At 39.5% G+C, this 14,732-nt stretch overlaps 1 protein-coding gene across 1 annotated transcript in view; it reads right to left on the reverse strand.

Moving 5' to 3' along the window:
- Positions 1-14,732, reverse strand: part of LOC128382422 (sodium/hydrogen exchanger 9-like) — a 57,500-nt gene that overhangs the window by 40,513 nt on the left and 2,255 nt on the right. The window contains exons 3-6 of the mRNA XM_053342408.1: positions 10,327-10,404; positions 10,074-10,150; positions 7,396-7,511; positions 532-637 (exon numbers count right to left, since the gene is read on the reverse strand). Coding sequence (XP_053198383.1) covers positions 532-637; positions 7,396-7,511; positions 10,074-10,150; positions 10,327-10,404 — 377 coding nt within the window. The remainder of the gene's footprint in view (positions 1-531; positions 638-7,395; positions 7,512-10,073; positions 10,151-10,326; positions 10,405-14,732) is intronic.

Genomic DNA, 14,732 nt, shown 5'->3' on the forward strand with positions numbered 1-14,732 from the left:
AACTCTGTTAACTAGCATTGCGTAAATAGAGCAGACAATGACTGCAATGTGTGTGAGCTGGACAAACATTATTTTTTTGAGTGCAAAGCCAGAGAGAAGGGAAGAAGTAGAGGGAAAAGAGTGAAGTACCGGTAATTGAAATGCACGAATATGGCTTGACTGCATCATGGCTACTTGACTGAGCTTCCGAGGATTTTATGCCGTATTTTGTCTGAATTTGACAGTAGCCATGTAAGCTAACTTTGTTAGCTGGCAGTGTCTCTCTACTCTGGCAGTGATTCTCTCCACTGAGTACCTTAATGAGATGCTGACAGTGCCAGGGGCAACTTGCTTACGCAGTCCACTGCAAAGCATCTGAGGCGTTCATGCTGTTTTGCCAATCACACCCTTTCCTTAAAGTTGGCAGCATCCATGCAGCCTCCCTCCCCCACACTTCCACCCCCATGAAAAAACTCCTGAGCTCCCACACAATTAACCCTTGAAATATAGCGCATTCTTAGGGAGGGGACAGATGCTGAGAGAGATACTCACCGTGTCAGGACGATGGCTACGGCATCATTCAAGACACTCTCACCAAACAGCAGAGCATGCAGATCCAGGTCCACACGCAGGTCTGACAACAGGCCAAGGACTGACACTTAAAAATAAAATAGAAGAGTTACTGCCAGGGAGAACTGTAGGGGGCACCATCTTTTTTTAAAGTATAGAATAACTCTGCTAATCACACTGCAAAAGTTGTGTGCATTATCACTTTGGCTGCAACAAAAAGGAGAAACCAGAGGAATTAATGTTACAGCATAACAATGAAAACTGACAGAGAATGTCAGCACACTGACAGCTCTGCAAAGAGGATTTTGACACTTGGAATAGCCAGTGTAACTAAACCAAGCAAATGATTATTCAGTCCGAGCTTAAGAAAATACACTACTCTTTGGAAAAGAATAGTGTATTTTCAGAATTTGAATATTTATATGCAAAGGAAATGTTGTCATTGTTGTAGTTTTTCAGTGATTGCTATTCTAAAAAGTGGTGTTATAATGGTTTGAATGGTATGAAGGTGCAACATTAAACACTCAAATAGACAGTTCACTTAAATAAAGTATTATTGAATTAATGTACTTTCTAAAGTGCAATTTGTGTAATTAAAATAAGCATAAATCAAATTAACAAAAGAGTTTTCTAACACTATAGTAATGTATGCCACAGTTGAGTACAAACTTTTGACGGGTACTATACTTTGTTTACACAAGATTTACAGTTAATTTAAAATTGTTTTAATTGTGTTTGATTGTGCATGTTACAGGACACCTTTCCTGGGTTTGAAAATCATTGTCATCCCACACCTAGTCGCAAGATTGCTTGGGGCATTTGCTACAGTTTTCACTGTAGAGAGATATAATATAATGAGCAGTATTCTGGGATTTTTGAAAAGATGCTTGTGGGGAAAAAAGAGGAGATTAGAGCTAAGATGTTGCAGCTGATTAAAACATCCAAAAGGAGCCTATTATAATCTAATGTGAGGAAACTACAGGCAGAGAGCTCCATGCTTTAAATAATGCAGGGCTCACTCACTGCTCAGCAACACAAAGAATCTCTCCTTACATACTTCAGTTCCTCACACAAGGTGTCTCTTGCATGACGACATTCAATGGACATTGACATTTACACAATCCACAGGCTTGCAGCTAAGTGTGTATTTACCATAGACTGTAACCATGGATGCTTCATACATCCATGTTTTCACACCTCGAGTTTAGCGACTGTTGCCATCTTGGATTTTTGGAGCCAGAAGGAACCATAATTGGATGAGAGGGTGGAGTTGACTCTACCGCTAGCTGCAAGCTTGGTTAACACGTTACATTTACAGTGTATGATGAACGTAATCCAGAGACAGCCATGATTCTGTTACGTTGTTGCCATGGTAGCCACGCCCTAAAGCTTACTGCTTCGTCATCTATTTAAAATTTTAATGGAACCATAATTTATGAAATAAAGGCTGTGTTCACACTGCAAGCCAAAATCCTATTTTTAGCCAATCTAGATTGGAACCAGATGGCTCTTATGAAGTCTGAACAGTCATTAATCACATGAAATCTGATTTTTGCAAACCAGATGGAAACCACCTTTGGGAGGTAGTTTCAAATTGCATTTGTACCATAGACTGTATAGAAGAAATGGACGTAACATCCGTGACGTCACCCATTGGTTTGTGGACTGCTACTCGGAAGACAATAGTCTGTGAGGGTGCATGCACGTAGCCATGCCCTAATGCATGAAGGGTTGAGGCACTTCCACAATGGCTTCACTTTTCAGACTGGCGGGCGATTTTTTCCCCAGCAGATCAAGCCTTTGCTATCCTAGGAAACAAAAAACCGGGAGCCATCCACCTAGTATTTACTTGGACATTTAAATTGTATTGTTTACAGCATGCCTATCATAGAGACAACTTCAGAAGCAAAATAATCAAAATCAGAATTTGTATGTATTTGACATAAAAGCATACTGTACAAGTTTAAATAGTTAGTTTTTCATGGATTATGAAAATATGAGGTTAAAGAAAATGTATCTGTCTCTTTTTCCTTATTTGCACCTTGAACATTTGATTAGTAAGAACAGGCTCATAGCACAGAGAGAGACAAATCTTCCTTGCATTCTTCGAGACCATAAATGAGATCTAATTTTCATACTGTAATTCAAATGCTCCTTTTGGTTAGCAGTTTGAGATCAGAAGGCAAGCAAGTATACTGCATAAATAAGATCATCTGCACTATTTCTTCATCTTAATGAAGATGCCATGTTTAACTTGCACCCCACGTCATATGTATAAAAGTAATTTCTCAGCTCATTTATTGCAAAATTCATATCTGTGGTGAAAAATACAAACAACTTATTGCTCACTTATTTATATGGCTGAATCTCATCGCACATTGCATCTGCTGAGAGGAATATGAGCTGAACTCAGTGAGTTCACCAACAGTAAACATCAAGCAGAAGATGCTGAGCATATGAATGACTGCAAGCGTGCACAACATGCTCAGCACCTCGAGACGGCTAACTGTTGACACTGAGTGACAGGGAGAATACTGACATTGACGAGCTGGTGACGTGCCTGTCAGCTCTGCACTGTGTGTCACATGAAGTATCTCCTTCTGTATGATATCACCTGTAGCTTTGATGGTTGGATGTTTACTGACTGTATACCTCTACAGATTGTAGATACACAGATTTAAAAAAAAGATACAATACACTGGCACAAATTCTCATTGTAATAAGTACATGAGAAATCGGGAAAAACTAAATTATATTGCAAAAACTATGTAAGACCTGGAGTAAGACAACTAAAATGGACGCTCACAAATACATACACAAGGATATCAGCAATGGACAGGGAAACAGAAACTCAGTGTGGCGCTACTCTAAAGGCCAGACTATATCATATTCAAAACAATAACAGCCTCCAGTAGATTAATATTCCAGCCGTTAAGACCAAGAAGCAAAAGAATCCTACAAATTATTTTCAGGGAAGATTTTTGCTATGAATAATATGTAAACTCTGATAGTACCGTTTGGCCCTGTAGTGAATACTAGGCCAGTGAGGGCATCGCAGCAAGGATAAGACAGGATTAACAATAAGAGCAGTGGCAAGAGAGCAGCCTCAGGACTTGTTTTGACAGATCTTGCTCTTTGGTCTTTGACAGGTTTAATGCTCTTCCTGGTTGGGGAAAATCCTTTATCTGGAGAGGGGTAAGGTAGGCCCTGGAGTCAGGATCGTTCCATCTCCTCGCTCCCATAATTCCTGGCTGATGACAACATGTCGTGCACCACTCACACTGCAAAAGGAAGGAAAAAAATATAGCACCCACCACATGCACAAGGGTGCGGGTTGGCTGTGTTGTCATGGCAACCCCATCCTACAGCTGTCAAGTGTTCATCAGTTTCCACAGCAACACCATAAGGTGGAGAGAGTAGACAATTATTTCAGACATAATACAGTTGAAAGGGTCGAATGGAGGCCTTATTAGGTCAAATTACCCTGCTAGAGAGGTTTAGCAGAGGCAAAGCTCATGGCCATCTCAGCCAGAGAGCATGGGATTTGCTCACTGATTTCACCAAATTAGGCAGATATAATACTGAAAGTGATGCATCAGGGGAAGAGATAACGGTCAACAGGGATTTACTATAATCTCTGCAGCTCAGCACAAACAGTGCTCAATTTTTTAGGCATTGACATGTGCACAAACATGCATCAAAACACTCTGCAGCAGTAATAGCCCTCATCACAGTTTGAGTGCAAGCTGAAGAAAACTGACACTTTATAATTATTAGGTTTCCAGTTTATTTTTGTTAGAATCTCATACTAGTTCCTTGAAATGCCATGATAAGATCTTTTCAAAACATCCATTAATTTGAATGACATTTTTGAAGGAATGGGGAAAAAAGAAAAGCAAATCTTGCTTTTTAATTACAGCCTCACAGAAATGGAAGATTTCACAGACTTTACTACTGTACATGCTGGTCTTTCTCTAGTTAGTGATACACTAGAATCTATGACTGAGATTTTGTAAACAGTGACAATAAACAGTACATGAATAGGCTGACCAGAAACTGATAGGTGAGGTGTTTAGGCTCTACAGATAGAACAGTGTGTGTGTTTAAAAGTATCAAAGTGACACTATCTAAGCAGTATGTAAAGAAGGTAGACATGTTTGATTCATGTTTGATTTGTTTCACCAACCTTTTGTAATCATCCCTGAGGGGAGAGGATGCAGCACAGCAGGCGTTCAACTTTCTGACCTTTGTCTTATTCTGAGTCTGAGAAGAGTATGTTTAATGGCCACAAAGCTTTGTGGGCCTGTATAAAACTAACAATATAAAAATCAACAGATGCACACTGCAAGAAACAAATAGCTACATATTCTTAAATGATTATCAAAAATGGGGTATTAAAGATTAAAATACTATTATTCATTAGCTGTCTCTGCTGACAACAAATAGCTTTAAAAAAATCCTCTACTAATCTAAAACACTACAACAGGAACTTGGAATAAATGTAAACTTTATCTTCCCTTAGATCTGCTGATGCTATTATTAGGAAGATTTTCAGTAATTTTCTCTACTTAATCCTCTGAATAGTCACCAGGTCCTGAAGTCAATCCCCTACCCATATGTGGGAGACAGACTCACACTGACATTAATTTAGAGTCTCCAAACCACCAGACCCGCACGTCTTTGTGATATGAGAGGAAAGCAGAGTGCCCAGGCAAAAAAAACACAGACATGGGGGGAACATGAACTCAAAACAGAAAAGGCCAGGGGTAAAGGAGAGGAGAATATCTTCTCTCTGACTGCTAACCAGCACAGGGCTGCAGCAAGAATTTCAGAAATACTGAGGTTATGAATCCAAATCTGCCCAGTACCACTGCACCCAGCAAAGAAATGTTTGACAAGCCACCAGAAAACTTGCAATTTTTCTCACATGACATTTATTCATTTTCACTTATAGTTCCTGTAAATAATATTTGCCTACATAAATCCTACTTGAAAGAGTCATCCACATTACCATAACATGACTCCTTAGGTCATTCAAATCTCAAAAGTCCCTCAGAAATACAGTGGACATAACCCCAGTATCTTCAACGGTGGCTACAAAGCTAAATCTGTAAATAAAATAATAAAAAGTGGCACTACTCTAATGTACTGGACTATTGTTGCTTTGCTTGCTTCTGCTCTCAGAGGAAGCTTGCATTAAGTCATTATGGTTGCAATGAGACCCGGGCCTATCAAATATCTCTTATATTCCATAGACCAGGACAACCAAAGTGGCAAATAAATTGGGCCTCCATTTAGCTCAAAGCTTGGCTTTCCGCCTGTAATGACTTTCACAGCATTCTCAAGATCTCCATCATTTCAGTAAGTACGTGCCATAGTTGCACTGCACAATGTGTCAATGACACCGCCAGAGAACTGTCACACAAGACTTTATTCTTCAGCACTTGTTCTGAGAATCACTGTACCTGTGTGTGTGTGTGTGTGTGTGTGTGTGTGTGTGTGTGTGTGTGTGTGTGTATGTGCGTGTGTGTGTGTGTGTGTGTGTGTGTGTGTGTGTGTGTGTGTGTGTGTGTGTGTGTGTGCGTGTGTGCGTGTGTGTGCGCGTGTGTGTGTTTCTGGAGAGTTTTTCTGCGTCAGCTCTATGAATGCAAATGTATAAGAGAGAGAGAAACAGACAGGGAAAATTTAATGGCTTCCTTTCAGAAAATCAGAGCGCCAGCGCTATATTTGGACAGTGCGAGATGGAGAAAGCCTAGGGGTCTTGGTGTTTAGGCCATCGATGCACTGCAGTGTGATTCTAATCAAAGTGACGAGGGCGCTGGGGTCGGCGCGGACGAGGGCAGCATGGCATGGGAAAATAATGTCAGTCGGAGTGACAACTGCACCATGATCTACAGCTCCTCTCTGACACTCACTTGGATCAACCACTTATTGATTTAAATTATTCATTAATGTGAACATTGGCACTGTTGCTGCATCATGGGTTGCCTGGTGACATCATACTTGCTCTTGACTGCTCTTGAAGAACACAGATGATATTGTGGTTCCACTTGGGGAAAAGGTGAATCAAATTCAAAGCAGTTACATCTACAGACAGGGCATGGTGACTTTGTTGCTGCATATAGGCTTGGTTATCAATCCTATGTCATTCATCATTGTGCGGTATGTAGAGAATGACGGCAGTATGTAAAACAAAAACTAGAACATTTCATTGATATAAAGATAAATGGACTACTAAATGGTTGGACTTATCCTGGAAGTGAAGTAAAATTGGGATGTTTAATCTTATTTTTATATGTATAGCTTTCACTCCACATACATTCTAATTAACTGTTTTATTACACCTGACAGTATCAAGCACATAATATAAAAAGAGGCCCAGAGAGGTGTGAAAGAACAGCATGAGCCAAGTTTGACCTTTTTAAGCACATTATCTGATATCTTAACTGATCATGTTACGCGATACTGCAGAAGACTGCATTTCCAGTATCAAAAAACCCAGAAGCTGCAAAAATGAAAAAATACACAGTTGCTTGAACAGTCTCAACATGTCATGTGTCTTTGACATTTTTTTTTCTGACTTGGTGTTTTTTTTCTTTGAGTCATCTACATGTGTTTACCTCGGGAAGATCCCTGTGATGTGACTATGATATATTCACTGTGCGCAGGTGCCAAACAGCTCTAGTCTTTTTTGCTTGTGTTGTATAGCAATAAAGTGTGACTCTTGTAAAGAAGAGTAGAAATATGCTACAAAAAGCAGAAGTTTATATGAGAATAAAACAAAAAGGGTTAAAAAAGCAATGCTGCCATTAGAAAGGATAACACTTTCTTTTTTAGGCCAACTACCTGGGTCGGTGGTTGATATGATGGCACCAAACATGAGGCAATCAGTGAGGAGGAAGTCTCCATCTGCTGCATGGCCCCACAGCACCATCAGTCTGGTGAAACCGTAGATGCAGGCCCTGGGATTGAGGACAAACAGACAGAGGGACATACAGTGAGGTCATCAGGGAGCGCCAGCCAGAGCAGGCCTATCAGTCATCCCTCTAACCACAGCAGGGCTTCCCCAGAGTAGTCTGGGTAATGGGGCCAGATGCTATCAGCAGGTGAGTTGACCTGTTTCCAGGCAGCGGCTGCTTAGCACAGGTAGACACACAAAGCTTACGACTACTCTGAGTAGCATTAAATTTAACCACATTTATGCAAGTGTCTGTGTCAGAATCTACACCACCCTCCCCCAAATCCCACACCCACCTAACCACTCACCCACGCACTCAAATAACAAATACTCTTATTAGACAGTACATCTTAGCATCTATCCATCTTCAAACCTGACATTCTTTTATGACATAAGCACTCAGACCTAATGAATGTGTGTGTGTGAGTGTGAGTGTTTGTGTGTGTGTGTGTATGTGTGTGTGTGTGGCCACAAAATCACCAAGAACACTAAAAGCCACGAGGAGAATGTGTGAGGAGCAAACTGACGAATAAAATATTTTTTATCAGCACTGGCCCCTGACAATAGAACAAATCTAAACCTTAACTGTCCCAGAATGCACCATTGTATGCTCTCGCTTATAAAAAATACTGTACACTATAAACAAAAACTTGCTGAAATGTCCCATTAGCATTCAACACTGCAGCCCAGTTCCTGACTGGTAGCTGATGTGTGCACTACACCTGTTACTGTGAAGCATCCCATAATAATGAGTATGCCAGAGTACCCTCTGGGGAACCTCTCTGTCCATCGGCATAACTCACTGTTACCATGGAGATGGCACACGACCTGTCCCCGAGGCCGGGATTTAAAGTGCTGCCCTCAGGTCAAGCAACTAAGCTGTCTTATTCATATATCTTAATAGGAGATTTGAAGTTATGCTAATGATGTGCAGTGTAAGTGTGCAGTGTGCAGTGTGTGTGCGTGTGTGTGTGTGTGTGTGTATATGAGAGAGACAGAAACAGTGTGTGACAGACAGGCAGACAGAGAAAGAGAGGAAGAGAATGTACTTCATCAGTTGAGTCAGTAGGGTACCCTCATTCCCATGACGCTCTCTTTTTCCCGTGTGATAAGGCAGACTTCCTAACAAGCAATGGGATTGGTTAGCGTCAAAGAATGTGCACGTGACCCAACAAGTCAAACCCTGCCCTGCTTCCCAGGGGACCTGTGGGGGTTTGACAAAGGGCACTCCTGGGGAAGGACTAACAGATGGATGAAAGAAGGAAGGAAAGCAAGGAAGAACGACATCTTAAAGGACGGGACGGGTTTTAGCAGGTTGAAAAATCCCACCAGCTATAGCAACAATACTGCATCAAGAAGACATGGACTTATATCATGGATAGAAATCCAACAGATCTCTTGAGTAAGCAACAAGCACAATGAGAAACTGTTAAACCCAGGAACAGCTTTTAAATTCCAAGACATATTTACATTATATTGTTTATATTGCTGTGGGTTAAAATATTTTAGTGAAAACTATATCTAAAAAATGTCAGGGATTAAAAATAAATGGCACATATGGTTTTCATAAAATTAAGGGCTACTCATTTTTTCCTGATGGCAGATGATGCTGGAGTTTCAACAGGATATCAACAAAGCTGGAGTTACACAGTTTTCACAGTTTATGTGTGTGCTGTAAATGAGTGCATTAATAAAATAAAGCAAGCGGTTAACAAAAACCTTGATTTCCTTCAAAGTCTGAGAGTGCCATCTAGTGTTTCAAAGACATAACAGCAATGCTACAGATAACAGCTGTGTGCCAATTTTAAACAGTTCACACTGGAAAAGTGACGTAATTAATACTTAATTATTACTTAATAAGAATGTTTAATTGTTCTATATAAACATGCAGTATACACATTGATCTTTTCGTGACAGGTATTTAGCCTTGTCGTTATTGGAGAAGAACATAATAACGTAATGATTGTGTACAGGCTCATTGTCAAGGCTTACTGGGACACTAGAAATAGTCAAATCAATAATTAGTTTGATTATTCACACCTGTGTTTCTCTTACTATGACAAAAGGCCTATACTGTGCTGCAATGCTACTCACTGAGCAAACAGTTAAGCTACTCCCACCTTCAAAAGATTTGAGTTAATTGCAGAATTGCATCGTTGGAAAAACATTTTGTTTTCTCTTTCTAAAGCGCACATATTTCATACTTTCTTGTCAGTAAATTACATTGATTTTTTTATACTAATTTTATGTATAAATTGCGCAAAACAGTTGTAATAAACAAATTTGTATTGACTGAAAGTATGTCAATTTAAAATGAACATAACTGTAATTCATCGTTCATGTATATGGATAATATGTATAATAAAGAACAAAGAATAATAAAATACTGTTGCATTTTCTACCACTACTACTGATGGTCTTGCTTATATGAAATGCAGCTCAATGTGCCTTGAACCTGAATTTTGTAGTTCCTACTTTCTTATATTTCATAATCCACTCATCCATAATGAATAACTTCAATTTTGATTTCTTAATTTGTGTGAACAAATAAACAAACAATACTTACCCAATGGTCATAAAGGTGATTATGGTACCAAAAAAAGCAAATGTGAAAATAGATCCCAGATTTCCAATGAATCGTTTCTAGAATAGCAATTCAAATGAATTCTGATTAGTAACACAGAACAAGTCACTTAATATTCATGAAAGAAACGAGGCAGCACCTTTTCAAACTGATGTATCACCCATGTAAAAAAGAAAAGTCCTTTGATGATGTCTTTCCACCCCTACTTTAAGGCATGTCAGGACAGCTGTCTCACCTGATTAAGGGTGTAAGCTCCATGGAAGATGATGGGTGGCAGGAACAGATTGAAAAGGACCTCGGGATCAAAGGTCTCCTGTAAAAGACAGAGCTGTTGTGTTGGTGACTGACAGGGCTCCGTAGGGAGCAAGAGGACTCAGTTTACTGAATGTGACTGACTGACAGACACATATTACACACACATCGGCTCTGTTTTGGCAGACAAGTACCAGTTTTGTTCCCTCTGTGAATCTCAAAATCACAATAGTTACAGGTACCATAACAACCACATCTATCCACACTATATAAAAAACACTTACAGAATAATAGAAACAATGGGAAAATGTGACACTCCAGGCTTATATGCTAGTGTTTAGGATTGCTCCCAACAATGAACATTGAAATTGAAAGCACTGTAAGTACGAGCCAAACACTATTTACCAACTAGCTACCAAAAAATAGGCTGCCATCTTACTACACACAAAAAACATCACTCTACAGTTAAAAAAACATAAACATTAACCACGTTAAATGGTATCTTACAGTAAGGAAATGCTACAAAGTCTTCTCATCAACACACTTTGAGCCCTCAATATGGCCACCAGATGGTGCATTACATCACCTTAGAGCCCACAGTTGTCTATAATTATTGTATAGTGCATTAGTATTCTGTCCAAGTGCCCTGACTCAGACTTCCACAGCTGATTAAAAATAAGCATAATACAAAATGAGAAATATAACAGCTTGTGTCAGTTTTCACCAGCCTTTATTAGAAAGGGAATAAGCAAGTACTGTTAGTAAAGCCATAGTACGTGTCCAGACAACAGATGGATTAACATCGAACAAAATCTAAGCTGCTAATCACAGCATCATCTTCCACCTCTAACACTGCCAACACAAACAGTAACCAGAGTGCAGGGCGTTTTTGAACATGCCGTGCACATTCTCTGTCAGTTTCTCATCCCAGCCAATATGATGCAATGAAATCTGCTCAGAAAGGTAGCCTTTCATGTCCTTCATCCTTGAATCCTTTTTATGTCTATTGTGGGTACATGCTCAGGATCAAACGGCAACGATATTCAATTCACATCAAAAATAGTGCTACTTTTTCCTGATTCCTACACCCTGCAATGTCTCATTACAATTCTAAAAATTTAATTCCAATTCAATTAAATTTCAGTCCAAAAGGCGAGATGTGATGATGTGTGCTGAAATAGTTCTGTGGTCACAGACCTTTGAGAATGGCCTAGATTTTGCTGAAGGGGAAAAAAAACAGACAAAGGTTGACACAGCCAGAGTAGCATGAATATCTGGCTCTATTAAAATAAGCCTGTCTCTGTAAATGTCCTATTTTCTGGACACATTGCATTTTGGTGAACATTTATTTGTGTGTACGTGTGTATTTGTATTTACAATATGTGGAAAATTCCATTTCTTTTTTTAATTATCATTTCTAATGCTGGAAGGCCCCCTCTAGAGTCTGAAGAGCTACCATGCTTTCTCCATAATTCACACTTGAAATGGTTGTCGGAGCTACAAATTGCTTGTATCTTTCTTCCACTATCATCACTCAATATAAATTCCTTTTTTTGTGACTGCAATTACCCACACAGGAAAGTATATTTTATAGTTTTCATATGCACAACCTGTGTATGAAAAATACAAAACTGCATAACAGAGACTAATACATACACTGTAATCAATAAATAATGCATATGTTCATGGTTTTATTCTAAGGGTCACCTGCACCACAATCGAGGATGGAGGTGTGTTGTATACACTAATTGACTCTTAAGCTGAGCAGCACTAAATTTAATCAGACCACAAACTTTAATGCCTTACTCCCCACAGGCACATAATGGACTCAGTAATGCAATGAAACCCTTATCTCACTCTGCTAGGTTCCCATATGTATCAGGCTTAATGGCGTGAGGGCTACAAAGAATGGTCAGACCAATGTAATGGCCTTTGTGGTAGCCTGTGCTGGTTTGCTAATGAGACCCCAGCATTCAAAGGGCCAAAGAGTGCAAGCCATTAGTGAAGAGTTACACTTGGCCTGGATGATGCTGGGTCATGGTTCACTACTCCCTTTCTCTCGGGTTGAAGTATCACTCTGAGATTAAAAAATACATTTTCATACACTAATTCTGTATCCTCTCATGCTCGCTGGTCATCGTGTAGCTGAATCCCTGGCTCATTGCTTCATTTCTTTGATATGACAAATCTCTGTGATAGCGAGAAAGAGTCAGAAAACAGCAATAATACTAATAACAACCAAAGGCCCATCTCAAGGCTTAGGCTTTTCCTCCCCTTAGAAGTTATATTAGAGTCACTGACTAATTCCTTTCCAATGAATAATTGCTGTAAGATGTTTGAACCACTTTGGCTTAAGGTCCAGCGTAACATTATTTTGCTGGCAAAAAAAAGAACATATTATATTTCTTTAATCTTCTTTAATCTTTCTTCTTTAGTATGTGGAGACATTCAGTATTTCAAAAACATAAAACTTCATCTCAGTAACTCAGTAAAAGTAACTCAAGTCCTTAATATTATCAGTACAGTCCTCACAACATTAACCACTTAACGCACGCTGTTCCGTCCACGGGACGGGACGGATGTTAGGAGGTAGCCACAAGTTCTTCTGGATGTTTTAAACACCAACCCTTAAACATATATATTCATGCCGTACATCGTTGGAAAGCTTAGATTGTCCTGATTCATTCAAGACCACTCACGACTTATATGGTTGCTCACAGCCGCAATAGTATTAGCGATTAGCTCGGCTAGCCCCTGAGCTAAGTAAGAAAAGCTATAATGCTACATACCTTCAAAGTCTTCCCTTTATCCACAACGATCATCTTATGACTCAGGACTATCTGTACAGTTCGCCAAGTATCCATTCTTGTGAAATATGAAATCCGTTTCCATAAAACCGAAATACTTTCCTCAATATGTCCATGTATTTAGTCCAACACGTAATGTAATAACACAAATAACAAACCATACACGGTCCGTTTACGTCATTTCCTGACCTGCACGTCCATCTCAGAGTACACGTGACTAGATGTTTACGACCGTGAGCCTCTTCTGCTTCTGACTACACCACACACAAGCCAATCGGTGTTTAGGATTAGGCAGTACGTGCCTCCAAAGCCAATGAGGACATGTGACCGACAACAATGACGACATGGCTTTGATTGACAGCTGTTCCAGCCTATGGAAATATTCGGTGAAATGAAGTTGATAACCTTTTAGCCAATAGTCAGAGGTTTCCAACGGTGTATGACACTAAGCTATTAAGTTTGGCTGTCCATAAACAAACTCCAAGCGTAACCTGCGTGCGCCCGGTGCGTAAAAGAGTTGAACCATATATCATTACGCACTCGGCATTTTGGTACACGGTTGGTTCTTCTTCGACTTAACATATGACTTATACCAAAATAAACAGATAGATAGATAGATAGATATGGCCAAACAAAAAAATATGGTTATATGTAATAATAATAATAATAATAATAATAACAATAATATTAATAATAATAATAATATGGCGTCAGCTTTCATTAGAGACCAAGATTTTGATTGTAGGCAAAGGGGATGTGAAGTTATAGGTGTTTGATTGCGGTTATACAGCTTTGGTAACCAAGTGTCCATTTGGAGTCTCCAAAAAGGACCTGAGGAAAACGCATGGACATACCTGTTGAAAAATAATTCTGAAAAATTCATCTTTTGGTCTTTTGACTCCAAATTTGGACTGCATGAAGCCAAGACCTGTGGCTGTGGCCTCATTGTGTCTATATCCCGCTGAGAGGTCCCTGAATGTCTGTACACATGTCATTGTAAAGGCAAACCTATGGGCGAGTAAACAACCCCATCATTGTAACCTCTGCCACTCTTTGTCAGTAAGTCACAGAATCACACAGACACTTTTACAAGAATCCCGAGAGTGTTTCCTTTCCAATGATACCAGACACATCTCTGAGTCTCAAACTATGTGGGATCTGTGCTGCTCACAACTTGGGCATGTCGTTTAGGCTAACAGCATAAAAAACAGGGGTGTGTGTTAAGTGGTTAAAATACCAATATATATGAAAGTGGTAACACAAATTGGTTTCAATTTAATGTGTCCTACAAGACCACAATGATGTTACAGCTCTTAACTGCAAAAAAACAAATTATATCTCTACTGTTCTGACTAAACCTCAGTTTAAGTAAGCAGTGTTAATAAAAGGCATGAACTGGATTAGTAATAATTTTACTCTCAGTGTTAGCAGCAAATGAAAAAACTCACTGGATAATACACAGGATTTTGAGTTTTGGATTATTGTGTAGCTGTACTGATTTCCCAGACTTCAGCTGATCAGGGAGGAGCCTGAAAACCACAACCACATGTAACTATGAAAAACCTCACATGTGCCTTCACAT

The sequence above is a fragment of the Scomber japonicus genome, chromosome 21, assembly GCF_027409825.1.
Source record: "Scomber japonicus isolate fScoJap1 chromosome 21, fScoJap1.pri, whole genome shotgun sequence".
NCBI classification, from domain to species: domain Eukaryota; kingdom Metazoa; phylum Chordata; class Actinopteri; order Scombriformes; family Scombridae; genus Scomber; species Scomber japonicus.